Source organism: Lynx rufus, unplaced genomic scaffold (genome assembly GCF_022079265.1).
Source record: "Lynx rufus isolate CCGP_SWC_20201006 ecotype Redwood Valley unplaced genomic scaffold, mLynRuf1.p SCAF_11, whole genome shotgun sequence".
Lineage (NCBI taxonomy): Eukaryota > Metazoa > Chordata > Mammalia > Carnivora > Felidae > Lynx > Lynx rufus.
The window spans coordinates 32,596,515-32,623,878 of record NW_025814825.1 but is presented as its reverse complement, the minus strand read 5'-3'; the positions used below and the strand labels follow the sequence as shown (position 1 = coordinate 32,623,878).

Sequence of the window (27,364 nt, the reverse complement as noted above, 5' to 3'; positions counted from 1 at the left end):
TCAACTTAAAGGAGGGAATTAATTCTATTTCAAGAACATCATGGAGGTAAGAATGAGCAAAGGAAGAGGCTGTGATTTTACATGCACCTTCTCCTTCCACAACCTTTACAGCAATTTCTTTTAGGAAGAACTTTGATTTGATGAATATAATGAGAGAGAGGCTTACAACAAGAATAGATTGACTAACAGCCAACCCCTTAGTATGGCTTAACAGGCCTCAAGAAAACCACTTTTTGCATAAGACTGAAAAATAATAAGCCATGTATATCAAGTAAAGCAGCAAAGCATGTACTTTTAAATGAAGAAGAAACATTTTTCAAGAGTCTTGAAATATTGAAAACATCTTAAAAAAAATTTTTTTTAATGTTTGTTTTGGGGGTGGGGGGTGGGGGGAAAGGGAGAGGCAGAGAGAGGGGGAAACACAGAATCCGAGGCAGGCTCCAGGCTCTGAGCCGTCAGCACAGAGCCCGACCTCACAAACTGTGAGATCGTGACCTGAGCCAAAGTCGGACGCCCAACAGACTGAACCACCCAACTGCCCAGAAATACTGAAGCATCTTACTCAATTATACCTGCTGTTTATCCTTAATACAAATAATAAATAAGCCAGTCTCTGTTTTTCTCTTAAAGTATATCAAAATTCTATTAAGCTGGCGGTCTTCTTTTTTACTGCTTCACTAGGTTTTGTTATTTTAATGGCTTGAACATAAAATTGTTTTCATAGACGACCAATTCCTAGCTCCAAATGAAAACAGTAAAGCATACAAAGCTTTTATTTCCATTGTGGTGGACGGACTACCAAATGGAGGAAGGGAGCGCTGACAAGGACTGGGGATTCTTTTCAGCCCTCACACTTGGCTTTCTTGCAAGCTGGAAGAGAATCATCATCTGCTTCTGATGGCCGAGGTTTCTTCACTGTGGAAATGATTCCAAAAGCAGTTTTTCTAGTTTCTATAAAACAAACAGGCAAACCATAGTGTTTAAAGTTAAGACATGAGTGAAAAAGAGGTGTTTTAACAAGTTTCACACCCTGTGACTTTGCCTTACAGTATCTGTAAATGATAAGACCAGAATGAATGGCTATGAATTCTGATGCCATTCACCATTACTACCCTCTCCCCCCAAGGTAGATAAACATCAGTATATTATTTACATCTAATTCCCTTTGAAGGGATTACTCAAGGGTAAAACTGCAGGGCAGTTCTCCTTAACGGTGCATCCATGGCATCTTCTGTAGTCAGGACCCAAGTCACAGACCTTGGCGTGGCAGACGCTTTATGCATGGTAGAAAAATGAATCAAGACAGCAAGGTCAACAGTCAACTGAATCGCTCCCATGGTGATTATGTGTGCTCACTTCATTTGACAGCACGTACCATATCTGGGTCCCTCACTGGGTCATCAATGTACCTCTGAAGAATCAATCGTATTGTACGGTCAAGCTCCCCGCAATGCCTGTTATCTAACAGGTGTTCAATAAATACTTGTCGAGTGAATGAAGAAAATCAAGCTCACGTGTTTATCGATCTCTTGTATATTAGTGACAACAGAAAAGAATGGGAATTATGAGATGTTAGGTCAGGCTGGCAGCAGAGTTCGACTTAAATCTACCTAATTTCGGCTCAAAATATACTACTGGGCCAGGCAGAGATACCTACCTAGTGTTTCTTCCTACCGTACACTGAGATAAGCACATTAGGGGCAAATGTAATAGAAATGGAGGCACCCAGAAGAAGCTGCATCTGCGTGGATGAATCAGGAAAGTATTGTAACAGAAGTAACACTAGGAATGCAAAAGAGAGAGAGAGAGAGAGAGAGAGAGAGAGAAGAGGAGACGAGAGGAGAGGATTCCTTTGCAAAAGCATGGAGAGAGAAGTAGGAAGGGCCTAGTATGTTTAAGAGGCAATAAGCTGGTGTGAAGGAGGAGTGTGAAAAAAATTAGGGGGAAACAGGGCAGGAGGGGGAGCTTGTGAAGAACTACCATGCCATGAAAACACAGATCCAAATTTAATCCTTATGAAATAAGGAAGGACTAGGGAGGAGAGAGATCCATTAGCACCAAAGAAGGCGGAATCAAAGTAACTTCATGAACATAAATTTAGTTAAGAATTATTTCTTGTTTGAAGTAATAAAAGTAAAGTTAATTCTAAAGAGTTACGCAAGCATTACTTTCTCATTTATCAGGATTAATTTACCAGGTCTACTAGATCTTTGCCAGTTATTTAAAGCATTTTAGTTTATAAAAGGGACAGAACTTCTGTCAAGGTCATTAAAATGCCAACTTCCCCTGTCCCTTCTCTACACCCTCCTTAGAATTGCTCTTCACTGGTTTCTGGAAGCCCACAGGACCCACCTAATTCTGATTCCCCGTAACAAGCCTTCCAGTGTTGAGTGGCAGCTACTACGTGTCTAAGTCTTCTGTTTTCCAGGAATGCATTCCAGCACTGCTTTTAACACTTTCTCTTATGAGGTTTCCAAGCCCTTTCAGAGCCTACTGACCATCTTCTAGAAGTGCTCCTGTGTACTGCTGCCCTTCTGACATGTGGTGCTCAGGATGCTACACATCAGCTGGGACCTCATCTATGCAGAGGGTAATGAGACTTTGAATCCTCTTGCTTCAGATTCCTTTATTTCTTCTAGTGTAACCTGAAGCCGAATTAGCAATCTTAGGAACCCACCACACCACAATCTAATACTGATCTCAATGTCAACTAAAACCTGGGTAACCATACTGTCTCCTCTAGATGTGTTGATAATTCTGCAGGGACAGCGGGCATACACTGGGACTGTCACACTAGGGTGAAGATGACTGCTACCTTGAAGTCCATAGGGCTTCCTTTAGTTTAGCTTCTAGAAAAGCCGAGCTTTATATATGACCCATGTTGAATAGTTGAGTTTTTTAAAGTCAAAGGCAGAACTTCATATTTTTCCCATTATATGTTCTTATTAGTTTCCCTTTCTTGTTTAATCTATTTTGGAAAACCAATTGTTATCCAAAATCTCAAGGATTCCTTATGTTCATTTAAAACAGACAAAAATAATGGCAGAACAACCAAAGCATGAACCAACTGTTCCCTAATTTCAAGCAAATCTTGATGAAGTCCTAATTAATGTGGCCATTCCCAGAGCTAATGTGATAGAGTCTAGGCCATATAACAATCTCAAACTAAAAATGTTGAAAACTGAAGGAAAATCATCTAATTCATGGTAAGGCAATACAGTACCCAGTTCTCCCAAGTGGAGATGAGATCATTAAAATCTAGACACAACAACACGGGCCTCAGTAACTCACCTATTCATATGCCACATAACCTCATCTACGTGTAGCAACCTATTTCTGAAGTTTAAAATTCATCTAGGTGATATCAAGTAAACTGGCTCGTGACCACTACTACTAATGCTAAAAATCACGAAATGAAGATAGGACAGCAGATCAAAGTGTACATTTTTTTCTTTTAATAAAACCTCATTTTCATTCTCCAAAGTCTTGGCATATCAAATACTTGTGGTTTAATTTTTATCATCTGATGAATAGGAGGTTCCGTGGCTTCAAGTAGGGGCATTAAGGTGAGGAGGTAGATATAGGTAAATGAAATGTGAGTAAAGAGTATATATAGTGAGCACATAGGTGAGCATGTAAACAACACGTGAGAAAAAGAATCACGAGTTGTAATACGTGTGAAAAATGACTATTTGGGTTTGTTGGTTGGGTTTCGAAAATGCATCCGCTGTTTTGTGTTCCTAATAAATGGCTTAACATCAATTTTTCATGTTTCAGTTCTCTAAAACAGTGATTTTCAGCAGGGAAGCATGCCCCTCCGGAGAGAAGGCGGGGGAGAAAGGGAAACTAGAAGCCTATCGAACTGTAGACAGGGATACACACACACAGAGCTGGAAAAACACATTCCGTCCTTATTTCTGTAACACAGGCTATATTCATTCCACAGACTACACAGAGTAAAGCCCAAAATGAAGGGCAAAAAGCGTTGACAGGTATAGTTAAAACAAGCTGAGCGAAGGCGACCCTGAAGGAACTCTGCAGAGCAGGACGGTAAAAGCAAATATGGCTCCGCTGTCGGATAACAAAGACTGGCTCCTAAAATGCCCATTTGGTGTCTTTATTGGAAGAACCTGCTCACCTCCGTGCAGAAGCGCTGCTCGGCAGTTGGTGGACACGGCAGCCCTGGCATCACTCTCAGACAGCCCGAACAGCAACCCTCTGGTGGGGCCATTAAAGCTTTCAACCCAGCATCAGCCAAAGACAGGAGATGAACAGAAACAGAACTGCCAAGGCCAGCCCAACGTGCTCACGCCAAGAGACTCTCATTCTACAGCAGCTCTCGGCCTGAACGGAACAGGCATCTGCAAGGAGACCCGCTCTAAGCTTCAAGAGTCCCTCGTTCCCCTTTTTCTACTTCACCCTTGACCCAGAAAACAAAAGGATGAGGTTCTCTCTGGCCTGATGTAACTTGCTTTTGAAGCTATTAATTGGTAACCTTATGGTAAAAGGTTAAAAAAAATCTTGCTAAACCGCAATAGCACATCAAATTCCAAATGTCCTAAAAGAACATTTCAACAACTTCTAATTCAGAAAAGGATACAAGTTCGCCACATCGTATGGGCCTCTTATTTCTAAAGGCTAAAATAAAATGAAAAAAAAAATAGGAGAGAAGTTATTCATAACATTTCAATGATTTTACCTGCAGTAAATTAACAGGATGCTTAAGCATCCAAAAATACAGAAATCAATTGCATAAATTCCAGTTCTTATAATTTTGATGGTTTTCTTAAGTTGCTAAAAGTTTCTAAAAGAATCTTGAAAGCATTTTAGAATAGCATAAAAACAAAATTTCATATAAACAAAAACTGTAGCCCAAAAGGAATGGGGATACATTTTACTCTTCGGCAATTACAATGAGCAAATGCAGTTCAACATGAAAATACACAATAAAGATTTATTACACGACTATTTTAAATTTTCCTCCAGATTTGTAACTTGAAAAGTGAAAACAAAGTACTCAAAAGCAGACTTACCCTTTCCGCAGCACTAGACAGAATTACATTCTACAGGACAGAAAGTGACCAATAGTGTTAATTTTAGATAAATGTAAACCAAAAAAAAATTGAAATCTTCTAATACAAGTAACCAGTAATCACTTTATAACATTTTAAGGCTCTACAAATACCAACCGCTTTTAAAGATAAGGTAAAAAATCAAAGTCAAAGAATGAAAGAGCTTATGATTAACAGCAGCCTATATATAACAAGAAATAGAATAAGCCTTCCCACCAGATCTTAGAAAAGATTAATTTGTTTAAAAAAACTAGTTGAAAAGGTCATATAATCTTAATTCAACTCACTGATGACAAACTAGACCATTCTTTTCATAGTAGGTAAACTGCAAATTCCTTATTGGAAGATAAAGGGTTTCAACACATCTCGCCACCCCACCTCATGTTATTTTCCTTCGATATTTTTCTTTCCCTTAAAATTTTCAGGGCTCAGTGAGATGAGAGAATTTGTTTCTGGGCCTCAAGAATTTTGTGCTTTAGGGAAATGGAATTCGTTAAACAATTCTAGTGTATTAATAATAATTAACCGCTAGATTTGAAAAAACATCTGAAAATTATGGAACCATACCTTTCCTTTGCAGACCTGCATCAAATTGAGGGCATTGGAAATTGTGTACCTTCTCATTGTGGAATCTTTGATGGCAGGGCTGTAGACAAGTTCAAAGCCCACACCTCGGTCAATTGCCTTCACAGGAAATAAAGAAAATAAACCGTCCCGGATAAAAACACACTGCCCTACTTTATTTTCACTAAGATTCTCCCTCATCTTCCTCCTCAACCCCACCGCCCACCTCCTGCATGTCAAGGTACAGCCTTAAACAAAAGCAGATTTACACCCGGATGGCACCATCCACAGGAGAAGGTAGGTATGTGGCTCTGTTTGATCAACAGTTCATCTTGGCTGTGGAAAAGCTGACTTTATATTAACAGGAATCATGGGGAGGCTATGGAGAGCAAAGTCCCAGGGCGGGTAGCAAATGCGCCATTCCTCCATGAACTATTAAAAGGAAAATGGAGACATGCTCCCTATACTTAGGGTAAATAAACTATTTGCAAATATAATAAAACCAAAAAAAAGGTAATTTGACCCATTAATGAAGAGACAAAGAAATGAAGAGCTGAAAAAAAGCTCCAAGAACAGGGGTGGGAAGACATCTCAGGTAAGTCAATTATTACATACGCTGAATGAAGGAAGTAGTGTGAAGGAAGTGCCAGGCACTGTGCTAAGAGTCTTGTGCATATATTTAACCCTTATGATACCTTTATCAGGCCTTGTGGCACAGACTGCTAACTGCCCCCAGTATCTGTTCTCCCCCACCTTTTTTTTTTTTTTTTTTTGGTTCTCTCCTTTTTCTTTATTTACTAATAGAGTCCCTGAGTTTTGGCTGGGCTCATGGATGCCCAACAAAAAAGATGGAAGAAACCTGGGCTCTTGACGATTTCGCCCAGATCACCAGACAGGCTCGGCCTCCCACGCAAGGAAAAGAAAACTTCTTTCCAACTTAAGGCATTCTCAATAGATAGGCATCCACAGGTAAGAAAACAGCCTGGAAGGAGTGGAAACAATTGAAATCCACCACTACACTGTTTATCTTTTCTGAGGAGCAAGTCAGTTATCTTCATCCATTCACAACAGATATGTGTTAAGCCAACCACGTGTGGAAATGGTGAGCAAAAGCTAACATGGCTCCTCCCTTTTCCGAGCTTATAGTTTAGTAAGGGGACTATCAAATAATTACACAACAGCACAAAACTTCCAACTCTGAGAAGTGCGATCAAAGAGAAATTTAGGAGTGGGTGAGGAAGGAATTGAGGCAACAGTAGAGAAAGGAGCATTTTCAGAGGGAGGAGCACATGGAGAGGCTCTGGGTTGGAGGGAGTATGGGAGCACTGGGAGGAGGCTGTGGGCTGGGGAAGACAGAGTGAGGGGGCCCCTATGGCGGGAGTGGAGGCTAAGGAGGATGGGAAGGGCCAACTGTGCAGGTCGTTAGGACTGGGGACAGGACACAGCAGTGGGAAGCATCTGAAGGATGCTACCACGGGCAATGGCAAAGTCACTCAGTTGCAGCGGTGTTCTGAATGAACAAAGGAACGACAGCAGGCACAAACCAGGCAGTATGGTCCAAGTCTGTGTGTCTGGCAAATGAATTTCTATCACCCAGAGGATGAGTTGGGGGTGGTGGGCTATGGCCGCTGGAGGTCTACTCCTGAGTGTCCACAGGGAATGGAAAAACCTGTCTTCTTCCGGAACTGGGAGCCCACCTTGATTTAATTCAGGCTCCTACTTTCTCTCCCTGAACAGACACTGCCTTTCTCCCATCCCCCAATCTTCTCTTCACTTAACTTGGCCTCCTGCCTTAAGGCTCTGAGATTTTATTTTAGATTTCCTTACATATCTGATATTAGTTAAAATTTACATGCTATTTTCCATACTGCAACCTTCCCCTCTCCCCTTTTCTGACAACTTTTTCCCACTCCTAATCCTTGGGCCTGTGTTGTTTATTTCCAGGAATGATGTCTGTTATGATAGTCTTTGTGCCATAGTTAAATATACACCTCACTCCTCCTGCCTGTCTCGTACACTTCTCGAGAGCTGGTGTCATGGTACTGTGTAAAACATGTAACTGTCTTTTATATAAAAAGTGTTTAATATATGTATATTCTGAGTACACAGTAGCTTACAGAAAAGAGGTTATGTGATAATGCTGCTCACCAAGGATTATTCATATTAAAAGGAAACAGGGTGAACTTGGCTAATTATTCAACAGAGAAACCAAAACACTTCCTTTAGCCATACTTTCAACTATCCCGTTGGCTACTTCTCTTACCAGAACTACTAGTTAACCAAAGAAGCTGACACTTTTTCTTCATCCTTCTATTTGCTGAACTAAAACACAACGCAGTTGAGTAGAGAAGAGGGGAAATAAAAAGATGTGGACGATACACACAACTGGGTGATTAGGTCATAAAGTATTCCTAACTGTATCTAAAATTTTAGCCCCCACTGGGGATAAGATCAAAATTAAAAACTCCTCTTTTTGGGGATGGGAGGAAGAAAAGTGACAATTATCAGCTTAATTAGTTTCTAAGAAAAGAGTTGCCTTTGCTCTTAGAACATTAATCAAGTTTGCTTTTATTTTTTATTTATTTATTTTTTTTCAAGTTCACTTTTAAATAGCTAAAAGTCTGATACAGAAATCATACATAGTGTGCTATTGAAGGCTGTGAATATTTCCTTCATAATACTACCGTATTTTAAATTTTTAGATAGATAAAATACAGACTCATTACCTGGGCCTGCTTCTAAGACCATTCTAATGTAAATTGCCTTACGCTCATCAAATGATTGTTCCTAACAGCCTCTTTTATGAAGAATGACATTGCCTGCCTGATTGGTTTTTGTTCATATCTCTGACCAAGGTTCTGGAATAGGCAGATGATTAGATTTCTTTACTAATGAAAAATAACAGTCATAATGACACTACAAACCAAGGGCAGGTGTGTGATACTCGAATCGAGAAATACTGGTGGTAAAATTCCAAGAACTAAGCAAAGCTTAAGATGACAGGAAGAAAATAGGCAGTTGATTACTAGGACAATATACGGATTCTCTGTTAATTTCATAAAAATTCTTAATTGAATTCAAAAGGATTCAACACCCTTTTGGCGTGTCATTTATTTAAGACAGGTAATTTGTTCATATAATTCACAAATGAAAGGAACATAAGAAAGCAGTATAAAGGGGCGCCTGGGTGGCTCAATTGGTTAAGTGTCCAACTTGGGCTCAGGCCATGATTTCATGGTTCATGAGTTCGAGCCCCACATCGGGCTCTCTGCCATCAGCGCAGAGTCCACTTCAGAAACTCTGTCTCCCTCTCTTTCTGCCCCTCCCCTGCTCATGCTCTCTCTTTCAAAAATAAATAAACATTAAAAAAAAAAAAAAGAAGGCAATATAAAGTCTCACTTGTACCTCTGCTCCCATCTGCCCCATCCCCACCTCCCATAATTTCTATTAATTTCTGTGTCTTCTTCCAGAGTGTCTTCATACAAATAAATATGAGCAAATATGAATATATGTAACCTTTCCTCTTACTCAGAAGGTAGCCTACCACATTCTTGTTCTGACTCAAAGGGTTTTCCAGGTCAGCTCATAACTTCTGCACTGTTTTATAGCTGCATAGTATTTCATTTTAGAGGTATGGCATGTAATTAAACAAACCTCTACTGACAGACGTTGGGTTGTTTCAATATACTTGTAGAATAAACACTAAAGTGGGATTGCTGGGTATTATGGGTTGACAACATACCATAAAAGGTATGTTGAAGTCCTGGCCTTCTGTACCTCAGAATGTGACCTTATTTGGAAATAGCGTTGTTGCAGATGTAATTATTGAAGATGAGGTCACTGGCGTCTACTGGATGACTGCTGTCCTTTCAAAACGATGACCATAGGGAGAACACGCTGTGAGGACAAAGGCGGAGACTGCAGTAACGCAGCTGCAAGCCAAGGACTGCCAGAGATTACCAGCAAGCCCCGGAAGCCAGGAAGAGGGAGAAAAGGATTCCCCTACAGGTTTCAGAGGGAGCATGATCCTGATGGCATCTTGATTTCAGACCTCTAGCCTCTAGAAGCGTGAGACAACGAGTTTCTGTTGTTTTAAGCCACCCAGTTTATGGTACTTTGTTATGGCAGCCCCGGAAACTAAGACATAAGGTCAGAACGTAAAGCATTTGGGATTTTGATGGTTGTCGCCAAATTACCCACTTCCCAATAGCGATCGTCCCAATTTACACTTTTCGAAGCAATGCATGAGAATGCCTGCTTTGCCTCAACCTTACGACACAGCGTATCACCAGACCTCTGGGTCTGTGCCAGTTAGGTGATTTTAATGTGAGTTTTTCCTATTCTGATGAATTTAAGTACCTTTCGTGTTGGAGAGCCATCTGTATTTCCTTTCCTGTGAAATGTCTTTTTCATTTTCTTAATCCATTTTCGAAAAGGGATTGTTCATCTGGCTTTCTTAGCTTCTCTTCTAGGAGCTCTTTATATATTAGAGAGATTAGCCTTTTGTCTCTGATCTAAGGCCAGTCTGTCACTGGTCTTTTAATTTTCTTTCTGGTTTTTATGCCACACAAAAATTTTTGAGACCGGCCAGTTTGCTAGCACTGGTGGAAGCATTGGATCGATAAAGCACTCAACACACTTAGGTTCATAATATGTGTGATGAAAAAGAAAGTTTACAGAGCACTCTCACCCAGCTCAAGAATATATGGCATGATTCCTGGAACAACTTCACCGCTTGAGACACTATTTACTGGACATTTCTCAGTGGGGACTAATGGGACCACGAAGAGAGAAATGTATTACAGTTAAAGGAAGTGCTGAGAGGAAAACATCAGAGAGCAGAACACATACAAGCACTGAAATAACTCCATAGACTGGAAGTCATTGTTGAATGGCAATAACACTGAAACAAAAAAAAAAATCAAAGCGAGGGTAAAAGTATGTACTGTTTAAAAAAAATTCTTCTCAAAAACCTGAATTCCTAAAGATCACATTTTGAACTATGAAATTATTCTATGCTTAACAAAGAGCTCTGCTGTAAAGTAATTTTAAATAGCATTTCCCAGTGGGAAATGATAGCAGATTTAGAATCAGAGCTGAATACAATTCCCAAGTCAACTTTTGAGAGAAGAGCCACAAACTTCAATTCCTTATCTGCATAACAGAGGTCATCAACATCTACCCACCCTGCAGCTACTGGGCTAGAGCAGGTGAGTGCGCCTACACCGTAAGTTAACTACAAGTCATCTGATTGTCCAAGAAGAGGAGCTGAATTCAATTTTTTTGAAATCCAACTATCACATGGTAAAGTTGTGGTTCCCATACAAGTTACCCAGGCTCCAGAAGAGGTTTGTAGATTTTAGAGGAAATCACATAATTGATATCATGGTGCCCTAAGCACGTGGTGAAGACAACTGAGGGGTTGTGAGCTGTAAGTGGTACAAATGGAGTGCTCTGGCGTGCTGCTCTAGCCCCTCCTTCATAATCCGAACCGCCTTCTTCTTCTGTCTTTATTGAGGAATAACTGACAAATATAATCGTACATGTTTAAAGTGTGCGATGCAATAATTTGGTACACATATACATTGTGGAATGGTTACCAAGATCCACATAATTTGTACAGCCCTCACCTGACAGTTAACGTAGTCAATACTTTTTTTTTTGGTGAGAATGCTTAAGATTTACTCTCAACAACTTTCAAGTACACAATGCCATTCCTATGAACTGTAGTCACCCTAGTACATTAGATCCTCAGAACTTACTCTTCCTATAACAGAAAATTCGCATCCTCCAATCATCCCAGCCTTTTGAGCTGATAACTGTCCTATGGCTTAAAGCCTCTAGGTAAAGGACTAGTGAATAAAATATCTTAACGTTTTTCACCACCACAAAGAAAAGAGTACAAATCCTATCCAAATTAAGATCTGTGCCCCATAGAGTGATCCTTATAAAGCCAACCTATCAACTTCTCATGGCCAAAGACAAGTTTACTCTCAAGTCCAAAAAAACATGCGAGGATTAAGACTTAAGACTTAACGGTTACCCACATACTACATGTTCCATACTTTCGTGGTGAATATTATTTCCATATGTTGATGTAAACACATTGCTCCATATCTAGAATAGCTATTATGAGATACAAATAATACATACACATCCATACAACTCTCATTCCCCCTGAACAATAAACTAGCTACCTTATTATATGTTTCCAGTTTCCTCTTTCAAATGAAAAATGGGTGGTGAATAAATTAATAGGGACTTTTCTGCCTCCTGACCAATTCACACCACAGCCTACTCCTACACTAGATGAAGACTAAAAATAATCTTGCACAGCCTTTCCTTCCACTCCATCATCTAGTTTTTATTAAACAACATATGTAAAATGTTCACACCAGATTTTTTAAAAAAGCAGACACTATGTTAAATACTGCATATCCCTCTCACTTGTCAAATTTTTACTTTTCAGAATTCTTAAATTGAAGTATGTGGGAATTAAGCCAAAAATATCCATCAGTTTTCCTGAACTTACAGATGGAACCGGACAGTGGACTGTCCTAGTGCCACTGTCCCCAGTGCCATCCTCCTCACGCTGCCCCAGTGCCCCACTTCCCTCCTGGCCTCTGCTTCCTGCCAGATACTGACAACCTGCTCAAAACTAATGACGAGCAGGATTTATCCATGTTCCACGAGCTGCACCTTAGGAAGCTAAATTAGACATATATTCATTCCACTGACAAATTTTAGGAAGTATCCAGCATAGGCAAGATATTAGGGTAATTTCAAAAAGGCCCAACCCACAGGTGGTTCTATCCAGAGGCTCACAATCAGGGTTGAACAGTAGGGCACATTCCAAAGAAACGAAGTGAGGGGCGCCCGGGTGGCTCAGCTGGTTGAGCGTCCGACTCTTGATTTCGGTTCAGGTCGTGATCTCACAGCTCATGAGTTTGAGCCCCGCGTTGGGACTCTCAGCTGGAAACGTGGCGTCTGCTTGGGATTTTCTCTCTCCCTCTCTGCCCCTCCCCCACTTGTGCACACGTGCCCTCAAAATAAACTTAAAAAACAAAAACCAAAAAACAAAAAACTGAAAGCCTTTACCAAAACAGCCACTGAGAAGCTTTCCATTGTCATGGGGCGTGAGGAACTGTGTGCGGTGCACTGCTTTCCAGACCACAGACCTGGCCTTAGAATCCACCACATGCTACTACGTCCTCCCAGCGAAGGACACGGTTGGTAAAACCATACGTGGGTTTACTCAGGCCAAGGCCTCTGGAAAATGGCCTTCCTTGTTCATGAAGACGAAGAGAAAGGTAAACGAGTTGCAAGCTGAATAGCAGCTGCCAGTGGCTGCACCTCCCAACTCTAGGGGGTGCCATTTACATAGAAACTGGACCGGCGGTTGAGGTTGGTAAAAAGCCTTGGCAAACCTCTAGAGAGACTGGTACCTCTGGAGAGGAACAATACGTGAGGCCAACAAGACTGCCATCACCTTGGGTGCTGTATTCGTCTGTGCCTTTTACCACAGGTAGCTGGGGCAGAGCAGAGATCTCATCTGACGGGGTATCGACCAGACCAGTCCCAACCCTATGACTGAAGAGCTGCACACCTTCTCCGTGCTGGCCTTCATTCTACCACGCTTCATAAGCGAGCTGCTAAACAACATAGATCTCCAGCTCTAAAATGTGATGATTTGGGGTTTTCTCTTACTGTCTACTTATTTATCTATAAGTACCAGTAAGAACATGGGAAACAATGATTTGGGCTTAATAAATACTGTATGTTCAGTAGCACTCTCTATCAAAAAAGCCATGGTTTATAGCTTCCCCTTTACATATATGACTTTAAAATTCTGAGTACTTTTCAAGTTTTTTAGTAGCATATTTTTAGGGGTAGAACATAAGCCAACTGAAATTTTTCCACACGGATTCAATTTTTGCACACCACATAGATCAATGTTCTCCTCTCACTGTCTCCCCCTATTCTTGGCATTGAGCCAATTCCTTAGCAGTGGCGACAGCAAAACAAAACCCAACGAAGTTGTGATTCTACAGAGACAAAAGAATAGGGGAGTTATCGATCTTGAAAAAGTGCATACATTTTTAATTTTCCAATTCTGACAGGACTGGCATGTCATCTGGACTGTCTGCTGAACCCTTTTTCTCCTTCAACAGTAGTTTTGGAGAATGGGAGACAGGTTTCGAGGCTGCAATTCTAAAATAACGTCCTAAGCCTCCCGCAGGATCTGGCTGCCCAGGCAAACAGCTGAGAGCGTGCTGACCTGCCGGCTATTGATGTGAGCTACTGCCACCTTTATGGTGAGAGAAGACGGACAAGAAGGTGTGACAGACGGAAGATAAACGGCAGGGAAAAACAAGAGAAGCTACGTAGAAAGGGAATGAGAAACCTTCTATCGCAGGGGAAGGAACAAACTTCCCTGCACACATGGCTGCCCTCTTAGGTGATTATAAAAGTAATCCTGGGGCTTTTGTGCAAAACGGCAGGCATCAGTACAGATTTTCATTGTGCTTGGACTTTGCCTACGGTGCTTTCCGTGCCCTGCTCCTTCCTGTTCCTACCCGTCCTAGCTCACTGGTGCCTCAGGAACCCTCGATGTATTTTTCCCCCCTACCTCTTCTTTCTCAACTTCCCAGTCCCCTTCATGTTCCACATTCAGGCTCTAAGTGTCTGTCATTATGGCTATCCTTTTAAGAAATATCCTTCATAAACTTGGGTTTCTAAAGCCTTTTAAAAACATCTCAATAATTTACTGGATAGTTTTTAAGTTCCCTTTCTACCTTTGGTCAGCTTCCAAAAATAAAATGCTCTTTTCTAAACTGCGTTTGCTTTTTCCTTCTAAAGAACACTAGTTCCTTTTGCCCCTTTTCCAGTTTGTTAGTGCAAATCTGTACAGATTCACATGTGGAATGGAAAGTATGACACTTACCACATTAATAGGGGGTCTTTTGAAGTAAAATGGTAGTTTCTCTGTTACAGTTATGCAGACTAAATCCACATCTAAATGTGTACAAGCAACCTGTCAAGAAGAAAAAAAATAGGTAAAGCCAAAGGAAAAACTGGTTCATCTTAAGAAATATGGTTGTACTTGATTTAAAGGAATATAAATAGACGTGGTTCACTCCAGAGGCATCATAATGGTTCTGTGTTGAAATGTGTCTGTCAGTGATTAGCCATTCCTTCATGTTTGGGTGAAAGGTCTAATTGTAATCTAGCTGAAGCAGTGATATGTCCACAGACCATCTCAACAGACGGAGCCTAGAGACCCTCTAACTCATGGTCTGCTACATAAGGATGGGTTGCTAAGAGAGGCTCAGTTTCTGGAAAGTAACTTCAGATTGTTCCAGAAAAGAAGCAATTAGTTGTTCTGAAATCCAAGGGGGAAAAAAAATAAGCCAAAGGAATATAGGCATGGTCCATTTATTCCACAGATTTATTTTTGTGCCAGGAATCACCCCAGGCCTGTGGCTACCATCAGTCTACTGAGTGGCTGGAGGAACACTAACATGGCCCTACCAACAGCATTCTGTTCAAATTCTAACAGAAATAGTCTACATAAATGGTCCAAGCAGAGCTGTTACAAATCAAATGATACTGAATCCATTTTTCAACTTTTAGTTTCCTTTTCCTTTGTTCTAATTTTTGCTCTTATTTACTGATCAATAGTCAGCATTTACTTCGAAATGGCTTACCAAGAACAAAACAAGTAGATAAGGAAAACAGGATAAATGGAAAACCAGGGAAGCAAACAAAGCTGGGGAAAGGTTACGAGCATGAGTATAAGGCCAAAACCACTGCTAGAAGATGCAGATCTGGCTCTGACTTCACCATGACTTGATTTACGGTGACAGAATTGGCCATTTCATACCGTGTTAAAAATAAGCCTTACTGACAATGTGGTGCATATAGGCTTGATGAACAAATTCAAACTGCCAGGATGGCTATGCTGGCAAACCAACATCAGGGACATGCACGGAGGGGAAGGACAGGGTAAGGAAGAGGGGTAAAGAACACGCAATAATGTCCCCCATATGACTGGCCTGGCCTTCTACCAGTGACAGGAATGTCACACCTTTCCTTTTTTCTTCAGAATTCCCACTTTGGTCATTCCTACCCCCACAGCAGGGCTTTAGGAAGCAAGCAGTGATCAGAGACTGCTTGGCTTTAGACAGTCATAGTAACTTAGTAAGCCTGGGAAGTAATGCTGTTTTGGCAGAAACATTTGGCTTATAAAGAATCTGCCCCATCCCAAATGCTACAGCTGTCCAACTCATAAAAGACTCATTGAAAATTTGATAAGAATGGATGAAAAGCTCCGAACAGAAGACAAAACAAGTTCAGCTTCTGGTCACCATTTTCAAACTACCAGAATAGCAAAGATCAAAAAGTTCAGTAATCCACTGCTAACAAGGGAATGAATAAACAGGCACTCGCTGGGTCTTTAAATTAGTACGGGGTCTTGAAAAGCATTTTAGCAAAAGGTATCAAAATTTTAAACACACATCAGCAATTTCACCTGTAGGAATATATCCTATAGAGACCATCTAGAAATATATTCTATAGCCATCTGCCCTACAAATGCTCGAGAATATTAATTAGTGCAAGGACAGTCACTGCAGTATCAATCACAAAAGACGCAACTAAATATCCCTCTATATTAAATAAATTACAGTCCCTGTAAACAATGGAATATGCTGAGTCCTTCAAGAGAATAAGGTACATCTCTAACTGATATTATGGAACCATATACACTGTTAGATGGAAAAAAAAAAAAGCATGGTGTTAAGAAGGGAAGGAGGGAGCGGAAGGAAGGAGTAGGTAAATATCTATTTCTAAGATACACAAAAGCTGTTAGTAGCGGTTGCCTCTGGAGACAAGGGACAGAGAATTTTAGGTAGGAAGAAAGCGTACTTTTCATTGCACACTGCTCTATATTGTTTGAGTTTATTGTCATTATTTTTCATTTTAAAACAGATTCACTTTTTAAAAGTCTGTTAAGCATTCTTTCCCACAATAAAGCTAAATTAGGTTACATTTTAACTTATGTATTGCTTTTTCCCCCTCTTATGTAACAGCAGCTAATTCAAAAATATCTCTTGTGTTGGTGTAAATACGTGTATTATAATAAACGCTCAGTTGCTCCATCTAACACCTCAAATGTAAAATGTCTCAAGCCGAATTCTTTTGTTATTTTTCTATTAATACAACTGTTTAATTGATACATTTCGATAACTATAAAATAAGAGCTAATTTCACATTCTAATGAGATACTTTCCAAATCATTAAAATGGACTAAATTTTGTTCAAGTAATATTTGCAATTAAGAACTCTATTATGGTGGTTTTGGCAAGTTGCATATGAATTCGTATCAACTGTTCTTCACCTTTTTTTTTTTTTTTTTTGGCCAAGGACTCCTACAAGGATTTAAGGGGTTTGCACGTACCCCCAGATACACTTACCTTTGATTCTATGAAACAAGGGAAACAGGAGGGTAGAGATTCAGTCTTCCCCAAATCCCCTTCACAGGTGTCAGTTTAATACATGGTGGTACTTTATGATAAGTAACATGCAAGGGAGAGCCAGACTTACCCAGGGAAAAGAGAGAGGTCCATAAACAGTACCTCTCAATCTAAAGTGCGTGTGTGTGTGTGTGTGTGTATACATATATGTACGTATATATGTAAATATATATATACAAACTCCATTTATTTAAAATGGAGATTACCAGGCCTTCCTCCCAGTAATAAAGTCAGTAAGTAGGGCCTAATAACCTGCATCTTACAAACACCCCTATCAATTCTGAAGCTGGTGGAGTCAGGCTACAGCTGGAGAAGCACTGCCTCACAAGGTACTCTGTCTCCTCAAGGGCCTCAGGTGCTGGGAGCAGACTCTGCAACACAGCTCTTCAAAGGGTAAGGCACGGATTTTGGAAGGAAGAACTAAACAGAACTTCTATTTCCATTTAGTTTTTAATTCATTCTCTTAAAATCTGTTTTGTGTGTGTATATTCTTTCGTAAATCACACTGATAAAATGGAACATACAAACAATTTATACGAAAATAAACATACATGTACTGGGGATGAAGGTTCAGTATCTTTTTAAATCGATAGGGAGACCACTTTGGCGACCACTGCACTAAATAACTTGAATTCTCCTCGCCTCTCCGCCAGTTACTTTAAATCTCAAATGGGAATAACTAACTCAAAAGTTCCTGAAGCTTCTACGTAACACTGTCTGCCAAATTCCACTGCCATCTCCCATCCCAAGAAGCCTCGGCTAATGGACTCCCCTCACAATCTTTCATCTCTGCCTTATCCCCTGGGGTAACTATGGCAAGGGAGGGTTTATCCATGAGACATCTTCCAGACACTCAGAATGGAAAATCGTATGTTATTTCCCATGGAAACAATGCTATTTAAGGTGGTTAGGTTTTAAACTACTAATTGTTAACATATGTGTGTGTGTTTGCTTTTATGACTCATTTTAGAGACCTCAGTTTTAGAACATTACATCTACAGGGACGCTTGTTTAAATTCTAGATAATCAGCTTAAAAACCAAACAAATAAAATCCCTTATAGAATACAACCTGTTAAGGAACAAACTGCTTGCGTCTGACCCAATTCCAGACCGTGATATACCTACGTTATGATTAAAAGAAAAATGTCTTTTTAAAATTGATTTTCTGTGGAAAACAGGAAGAGTGCTAACTTCAACTGTGTCTTAATGAATGGGTAAGATCTGGACAGAGAAGAGGAAGATGTTCCAATTTCAAAAACTGTCACCACGTCACTTTCTGAGTATATCTGTATAGTCAATTCCAAATATCTTGCATGTTATTTATAGCTTTAATCATCTCCCAGAGTATTTCTGACAGTTCTACCCACCATATAAAGCATGTGTTCATGCTTTTGAAGTCACACTTTTGAATAATCTGAGAAGAACAAGGATAGTTGAACCTTGAATGTGAGGGTTAGGGGCGCCAACCCCCCACTTCTGGCTCTTTAAAAAGTTAACTACAAATAGGCTACTATTGACTAGAAGCATTACTGATTACATCAAGGCCCGATTAACAGGTTCATATGTTTTATGTATTAGATACACTATTCTCATAGCAAAGCTAGACCAAAAAAAAAAAAAAATTAAGAAAATCATAAGGAAAATACATTTACTTATACATTTATTCAATGTATTTATTGAAATTGTACATTTATTGAATGTATTTACTGAATTACATTGTACATTTATTCAATGTATTTATTGAAAAAACTGCATAAAAGTGGACCCGTGCAGTTCAAGTCCATGTTGTTCAAGGATCAACTGTAGTAAGATAAAATGGCTAAATGAAATTTTAATGTACTCTAAAACCTAAAGTCCTGGCTTTACCACATACTACCTGAGATTAACAGCAAATCATTTAGCCTCTCAATTTTATCTTCTAAAAAATGATGATAATAAAATATATCTGTCCAGTTTACTCCCGGGATTGTTGTGTTAAAGATAATACATAGAAGTCTTTGGAAGTATATATAAGTGTATGTCTTTTTTAAGTGTTTTGTTTGTTTCTCCAATCACCAGTAAATGGCTATGGAAATGAAAACTGTGTGCTTCAGAATCAGTTCAACAAACAAATGGACAACACAAAATGAGGTACACAGCCAACTTTCAGTCTACATTATAACTAAGTTGCTGTTGCTTAATAACAAAACTAAGTTGCTATTTAAAGAAGCTCCACGCACCCATGCCTCCTCCTTAGGGTTTCAACACTGAATGAGAGTCTCCTGTGGAACCTGAAAAAAAAGACACTCAAACCCAAGACCTACTAGATCAGAATCCTGAGTAGTGAGAGATCTGACTTTCCTGATTTTTAAAAATTCGACAAGGGCCTCTTGAAAACAGAACCACTTGATCCAACTCATCTTTTCCTGAAACAAAATTCTTGAGAATTACTATAATTGGGTATTTTACGAAGGGAATTGTCAAGAATTTTTTTTAAAAAGGCATTCAAAGATAATTTGTGCTGTTTCATTCATTTGTGCTAATTCATTTTGTGTGAATTAATATGAATAATTAAGAATTGATAGTTGCCTTAAAAACTAAATGTAATCACACATCAGCCTCCCTGGTCAACAGCTCCATCTACTGGATAAACTTAAAGGAAAACTTCCTATAATTTTAGAACAGACTTTGCTTAAAAATTAACCATGCTATAAAATTAAAACATCAAATACCAGTACATTTTTTTCCCTACAATGTCTGTTGGGTGGATATAGGTTTGGTAGATGGCTATTTTCTTGCATCTAGATGAAGACAACATTCAGAACTTTCTGCTGTACCTATTACACACAGTAAAACATATTCCTGGAAAAAAAAATTACAGTTGGATTTTTTTCTTTCCTGTAATCACTTAAAATGCCCAGTGTGAAAAAAAATAAAATAAAATGAAAAACAAAACAAAATAAAATACTCCATGTATTTGGTCTCAATTTGACTAAATGACCAGACATGTTTAACAACCTTTCCTCCTGAGAAGTCATGGAAATGGCAATTTTAAGAGTACAAAGGGAATTAAATTCATAAAGGCTCTCAGAACAGGAAGGGTAATAGTAGGAGCAGATGGCTGATGCTGAAGGATTTCAAAGACTAAAGGCTGACTAATCGTGCTGGCATATGGACCACACCTCAGAACATGCAAAGGAGAAGGCTAACAACAGAGAGGAGATCTTTTATGCCATAGTAGAACTTTGCACCTTTCTCTCCTCACAGACAGCAGTGAGCAGCATGGAGGGCAGAAACTGAAATGATTTCTGAGCTAGAAAGAGACGGACCAATATTTACCTAAGGGCAGTTTCAAATGGATGAACGAATAAGTGAATGAAGCAGAGAAAAAGAAACAGAAAAAAACCCAGAGGGACTCTTTCAATCTGAGCCCATAAAATATCCAGCAAGATGAATAAAACAAAACAAAAAACCACATGCCACCTAAGCACCCTCTCATGAAATTCCAGAATTCCAAGCGTAAATGAAAAATCTTAAGTTTCCAGACGGAGTGAAACAGGGCACCTGCAAAAGCACAACATCAGACTTCTTACATAAAATAACAAATCCTATTTTCTTTCACTAACTGTTACTTACATGGAATAGTTTTTCTGTCTTTGGAAAAACAGCAACGATATCATACAGCCGGACCCTTGAAGACGTTGCTCTCTGGCAATACAAAAAGAATGTTATTGTACAATAACGACGAGTACACACATGGAATTCTGACTCATGGCCTAGCTGCACTTACATTTCAATCACGCAATACTTCTTATATGTCATTTCTGCTTTGTTTTGCATGCTGACAGAAAAGACTGCCTAAGCACGTGAGATTTTAGATCCCACCAATTATTTTCCTTCCTACGTTGTTACACTGTGACTGGGTACCAAACTGTGCTTGAGATAGAAGAATCAAATTGGATAGCTCTTGCTCCTACAAGGGAGTGCAGGAGCCTGCCAGACAGTGGGCATCTACTGTGTGAGGGGCACGAGGGATACAAAATCATTTAAGGTGTACCTCTGCTCTCGATGAACTCACCATTTTTTTGTGAGACAAGAAATACACGTACTAAGTATGATACCGTCAGGTTCACAATGAGAATACTCTTAACTAGAAATTGAAATGCTAGATGTGCAAGAATATACCTGACAGTCCTAGGACAGAAAGGGAAGAATACTGGGGCGCCTGGGCGGCTCAGTCGGTTAAGCGTCCGACTTCGGCTCAGGTCATGATCTCGCGGTTTGTGATTTCGAGCCCTGCATCGGGCTCTGTGCTGACAGCCTGGAGCCTGCTTCAGATTCTGTCTCCCCCTCTCTCTGTCCCTCCCATGCTCATGTTCTGTCTCTCTCTGTCTCTCAATAATAAATAAACGTTTAAAAAATTTTTTAAAAAAAGGGAGGAATATATCAGTTAAAGAGTTACTGCTTAAAAACGAAAATCCCCAACTTAAGCTGTATGTGTGTGTATATGAAAAGGCTGGAAATCCACGCAGCTGACCCCTGAACACAGGTTTGCACTGCACAGGTCCACTTACACATGGATTTTTTTTTTTTTTCAATAAGTATACTACAGAATTATAAATGCATTTTCTCTTTCTTGTGTTTTCTTGATAACATTTTCTTTCCTCTGGCTTATTTTACTGTTAAGAATACGGCGTATGATACATATAACATACCAAATGTGTGTGAACTGTTTATGTTATCAGTCAAAAGTCATACACGGATTTTTAACTGCGTGGGGTAGGGGTGGGGTGTCGGTGCCCCCAACCTCAGTGTTGTTAAAGGGTCAACTGTATACTCAAACGGTCTCTGAATGATGGGATAATATGTGATATTTATTCTTCGCCTGTTTGCACCTTTAAGATGTTTACTTCTTACTTTGTAAAAAGAAAAGGCATTCTAAAAATCAGAAGACGAAAGGGGAGGGGTGAAGAGAAGCTGAAGCAGACAGGAAAAGCTGCTGGGAAAACCCATGCTAACACAGAGCAGCTCCTGGTCTTAGGAAAGTCCAGATCTAGGATTCTTTGCCCTCTACTTGGCCTCTCCCAATTGGAAATGGGACAAAAAGGGGCCACCAGGATATTATGGTAACAAGAAAAAATGAACGTGTTTGTGACCCACCAAAAGTCAGCTCCTTTACACCTACCTGGACCTAGAGAACCAGAACCCTGCCTTGCAGCTGTATAAAATCCCCAAGTTTGGCTTTCCACAATTTCTTTAGCAACACTAATCATTATAAAGGAGGCCAGCCTTTCCCTGATGACTCCTTTTCTATGGCAAAGGAGTCTGTTCCAGCTCCCGATAAAACTCAGTTTCTCCGGGATCTCTCTTTCTCTCTCCTTCGTGAGATCCTTCCCATTCGCAGGAGTACCTCCCTCTCCCACCTGACTAACCCAGACAGCAGGTTCTCATCCAAACTTCCCTGTGCCTTCTGTTCCCCTGTGGAGTCAGTTTCTCAAGCAAAGTCAGCATCACACGCCATCTGCACTTCCTCACATCCCTACCATTTCCATGGAGATGGTTTTTGCTAAGGCAACCAAGGAGTTCCTTGGCAATAAATCCAAGACATGTTTTAGCCCTTCTCCTGCTGGACTGCTTGGGCCCACTGATGCTGCTCACCCTTCCTCACTTTGCTCACTGTCTTCCTATTTCTTACAGTGCCTCCTCAGTCTCCAATCCTAGCTCCTCCTCCTCTGCTCTACCACTAAATGCTGAAGTTCCTCAGGCTCTGTCCTAGAACTTCTCTTTATATACATTGCACTTGGACCAGGGATTCTCATCCATTGCCATCACTTCATTTGTTCTCTACAGGGTGACCACTTCCAAATCAGTATCTTTAATCAGACCACTCTTCTGAAGGCTACACCCCTTTTTCCAACTGCGCATTTGACCTTCACAATAACGTTCCAAACATGATGCCCTCACACCTGCTCTTTGTACATCCCTTCTCAGGAAAGGGTACCGCCATCGACCTAGGAGGGTGCTTAGGCCATGCCTGGGGAGTCATTATTCTATATCCAATCAACCATCAAATCCTGTCAACCACCCCCCACCCCATCACTCTGTCCAGTCAACCATCAAATCCTGTCAGTTGCCCCCCACCCCATCACTCTGTACCCAGTCAATCATCAAATCTGTCAATCACCCCCCACCCCATCATTTTGTATCCAATCAGTCATAAAATTTTCAACCCCCCACCCCCCCACGACCACCTCACCAAACCTCTCAAATCCACTCAACCCCTCTGATCCATTCCCAATAATGCAAACATCATAATTTCACTTCCTCAGTTAAAACCTTCAAGGGCTTACCCAACTGCTCACCCTTACCTACCTCCCTAACCTCATCTCAGGTTAACCAGCTCACTAGGCTCAGCCCTACTGGTATTGTTTCATTTCCCAGAACACACCATGTTTTCCTTTGATCCAGGACCTGTACATAATCCATCCTGTGTGGGAACACTCTTTCTTCTGCTCAGTACTATGTAACACTTACTGGTTCTTCTGGCCCCAGTTGGAGTATCAACTTCCTTAGGTTGGCTCCCCCATTACACACTCCCAGAGCATCCTTTATTTACTGCCTCCACCTTTTTTAAATATTCCTCATATTTTAAATTATTTGTTTAGTGCCTGTCTTGCCCATTAAACTATACTTCCTAAGTTCAATAACTGTGTATTATTCACAGCAATATCCCCAGCACCCACCTTAGGTCTCATTCATGTAAATTCAGCGAATAGCAGTTGTCAAAGGATTCTTTGATTATGGTATCCCTATATATGTGCCAAGAGTAGAAGAGATTGTTATGCTATGTGGATTCTGAGGACAGGGAGAACAGGCAGGTGTCATGCCCAGGGGCAGGGTATGTCAGGAGGGGGTGAGATGAAAACACTGTTACAACACTGTTCAACCAATACAACTTACAGGGTCAAAAAGAAGCAAAATTAACTTACCAAAACATTGCAGTGAGATGGATCCGAAACGATAATTGTCAGTCTAGTTAAAACTTTAATCGGTCTTGATTTTCCCTATAATCAAAAACATTCTATCAAAAAAAGCTCAAAATACAAATGAATGATTTTCCATTTTGGAAAATGGCCATTAAAAGGCACTAGCAATAGGGGCGCCTGGGTGGCTCAGTCGGTTGAGCGTCCAACTTCAGCTCAGGTCACGATCTCGCGGTCCGTGAGTTCGAGCCCCACGTCGGGCTCTGGGCTGATGGCTCAGAGCCTGGAACCTGCTTTCCATTCTGTGTCTCCCTCTCTCTCTGCCCCGCCCCCGTTCATGCTCTGTCTCTCTCTGTCTCAAAAATAAATAAACGTTTAAAAAAAAATTTTTTTTAAATAAATAAATAAAAGGCACTAGCAATAAAGGGTAGGAACGATCAGTAAAACCTATTCTTCCTTCTCAAGGAATTTATAATATAATAAGTGAAATAAAGACATACATATGTTAAACTACACAATGAGATTCTTTAAAGGTTATAGGACTTCAGGAAAGAAGACCATTAAGGAAGTATTGACTCGATAGTATTGACTTGATTCCTTCATGAAAGGGCTGAGTCTCGATGGAAAAGTAAGGCAGGTAGGAAGGAGCAAAGCAGGTTAGAGAACCCTACATAAAACTGGGCATGTCTGAATAGGTATTATACTTCTTAAGCAACAAAATACCCACCTGTACAATTGGCAAAGTTGTAAAGAGTTCAGACACAGCTATTGGTTTTTCAATTTCCTACAACAAATGATAAACAGTTACCCTAGATTTTACATGTGAATGGAATGAAGCGTAATGGAAAACTTACAAGGGCTTTTCAGAAAAGTTCATTTCTGGCATCCAGAAACACTAAATATATTTTTTGTTTTGTTTTGTTTTGAAAGGAAGAAAGCTGATAAGCAGAGAAGCAGCTGAGAACATCAATGGATGAAAGGGATGAAAAATCGTTTTTAGACTGGAATAATCTATAAGGTACAGCTGTTGGCCTAAAGAGAAACATACATATTTACTAGCATGTTTAAGAAGGAAATCAATTAGTAACGAGTCCAAGTCAGTAAAATAAAAAGGACTAAATACTGTGATTACCATTTAGTCAATAACAATATACTTTTAAAAGTTATTGCAAGTTATTTAATTAACATCAACTCAACTTCAAGAATCCTTCCATCTGCCCTGGTACTTGACAGAAAACTCTGCATCTCCCCTACTGTTAGCATACAAAATAAGGTAGTGCCAAAGAGCTTGCATTTAAGAAATATGCTCATCTGTAGCTTCTATGTTACCAATATAAACAAAAACAATTGTAAAAGCTGATTATTATTAACTTCAGAAAATGTTCTTTACCTACCTGTTTCTTTTCCTTAAATTCAACAACATGATTGATGGCAACAACTGAATAGCCCACTGAAAAGAAAAACTGAACATTCTTGTTAAATGTAACAACCTCTTTCCTGTACACATAGGCTCAGCCTGACTCAGGTCAAGATTAGGGGTCAAGAGGGACCATGTGAGCTCTGGCTTCAGACTGCCTTCTTCCGAATCTAAGCATTACCACTTACAAGTTACTCAACCTCGAGTTTCAGGTTCCTCAACTATCAAATGGTGCTAACAACAGAACTTCTCTTACACGGCTGTCATGAAAATTAAGATAATAAGCAGAGATGTTTTAGAGCAGGTGCAGGCAGAGGCAGGGCTCTGTTTGACCTCTGTGGTGTATTATTAGCGTGACAGCTTTTTTCTCGCTCATTTCTTTTGCTTTTTACCCTTACTACTTCCTGCAGAGGCCCTTTTTCTAGGGAGAAATGGAATAACAACTCCCTCACACCACTGCTCACTTCCCCTTTCCAGCTATCCACCATCAATAGATTGGGAACTCTGTGAGGGCAGGGCCTGCCTTTATCAGCCTCAATGCGGCACTGTTATGGACATTCAGACAACCAAACATACGTCTAAATCATGACTCCTATCTTCAAGTTATTTAAACACCAATGGGGATGACAGGATACTAATATTAAAAGATAATGCTTATTAATGCCAAAAGAGTGGTTCTCCCTCTCATCAGATTTGGTCCGATTCCCTTCCTTCCTTCCCCTCTCAAATAGTTATTGAGCATCCAGTATTTGACAGGCTCTGCAGAACCTCTTTATTTTTAAACCTCTCTATCCTCACACTTTACAGTGGAAGGAAGAAGGCAGCAGTCACGATTAACTCCGATAATTAAAATAGGATCTTATCTCTCAGGGCTTCTGCTTCCCTTGGATTCAAATATGAGTAACATTCGAACACGCTGGCCATGCTGCTTCCCTCCCTAGTACGACCCCACCACCCTCCCCTTTTTAATAACAGTATTCCAACAATGTCATCCTCAAGTCCCTGCCCCCTTCTCTGAATCTCCACAGCATTCCCCATCAGTGCACCCGTTTCCCATATTGCTGCGATACTGCCGTGAGGCAGGAAGGTGGGGGGGGGGGGGATACTAAAAGTACAAGCTAAGCATTATGTATATACTCGGAAGCCCTGGCTTCTTCCATCCATCAGCCGTGGGGCTCTACACAAATCTCCCATCCTCTCAGAGCCTCAGTGTTCTTCAATGTGCAGGAGAGAAGGAGCTAGACTGGATAAAAGCTCCCAAGTGCCTTCGAGTTTCCCGCGCCCGGGATCAGAGCAACACCGCGGGGGCATCAGCTTCCAGGGACATCCCAGAGATCCCAGGAGACCTGGACGAGGACAGGCCCCGGGCTCCTCCTGATTGTGGCCGATGGTCTGAGGGGCAGCGAGACTGGGCAGGCACCGCCGCCCGCGCCTGGGAGACTCACGGTGAGCTGCGTTCTCCACCAGCCCGCGCAGCGCCTTCAAGTCGGAACCCGCTCTCAGGTCCAAATCCGCGAACACCGCCATGCTGAAGTCACATGAGCGCCGCGCGCCCGTTAGCGCAGTCGCGGGGCCCGCCCCCTCTGGCATCCTGGGAATTGTAGTTGATTTGCACAGTCCGCCCCTCCCTCCTCGTAAGTAGTCACTTCAAGGTTATAAGGCGCTTGCCTCGCCTTCAAGTACCAACACAAGTTAGTGCGTCCGAATCAGCAACCTCGCTCCAATCCTTTGCCTCCTTCTGAATGAAAATGTTTGGTTCCCTCCGGAGGGGTTCACAACTCCCACCATTCCTCCTAGAAAATACTGTAGAAAGT

At 40.7% G+C, this 27,364-nt stretch overlaps 1 protein-coding gene across 1 annotated transcript; it reads right to left on the bottom strand.

The window, feature by feature from the left end:
- Positions 1-746: 746 nt before the first annotated feature.
- RPP30 (ribonuclease P/MRP subunit p30) lies at positions 747-27,083 on the bottom strand. Its single transcript, XM_047073158.1, has 11 exons — positions 26,996-27,083; positions 25,528-25,583; positions 24,861-24,917; positions 24,140-24,214; positions 20,787-20,858; positions 14,581-14,670; positions 5,640-5,756; positions 5,034-5,063; positions 4,601-4,638; positions 4,139-4,218; positions 747-951 (listed from the first exon to the last, which is right to left on the bottom strand). Exons 1-11 carry the CDS (start codon positions 27,075-27,077, stop codon positions 842-844), a joined length of 807 nt encoding a protein of 268 aa, XP_046929114.1. The 5' UTR covers positions 27,078-27,083; the 3' UTR covers positions 747-841.
- Between the last annotated feature and the right edge of the window lie 281 nt (positions 27,084-27,364).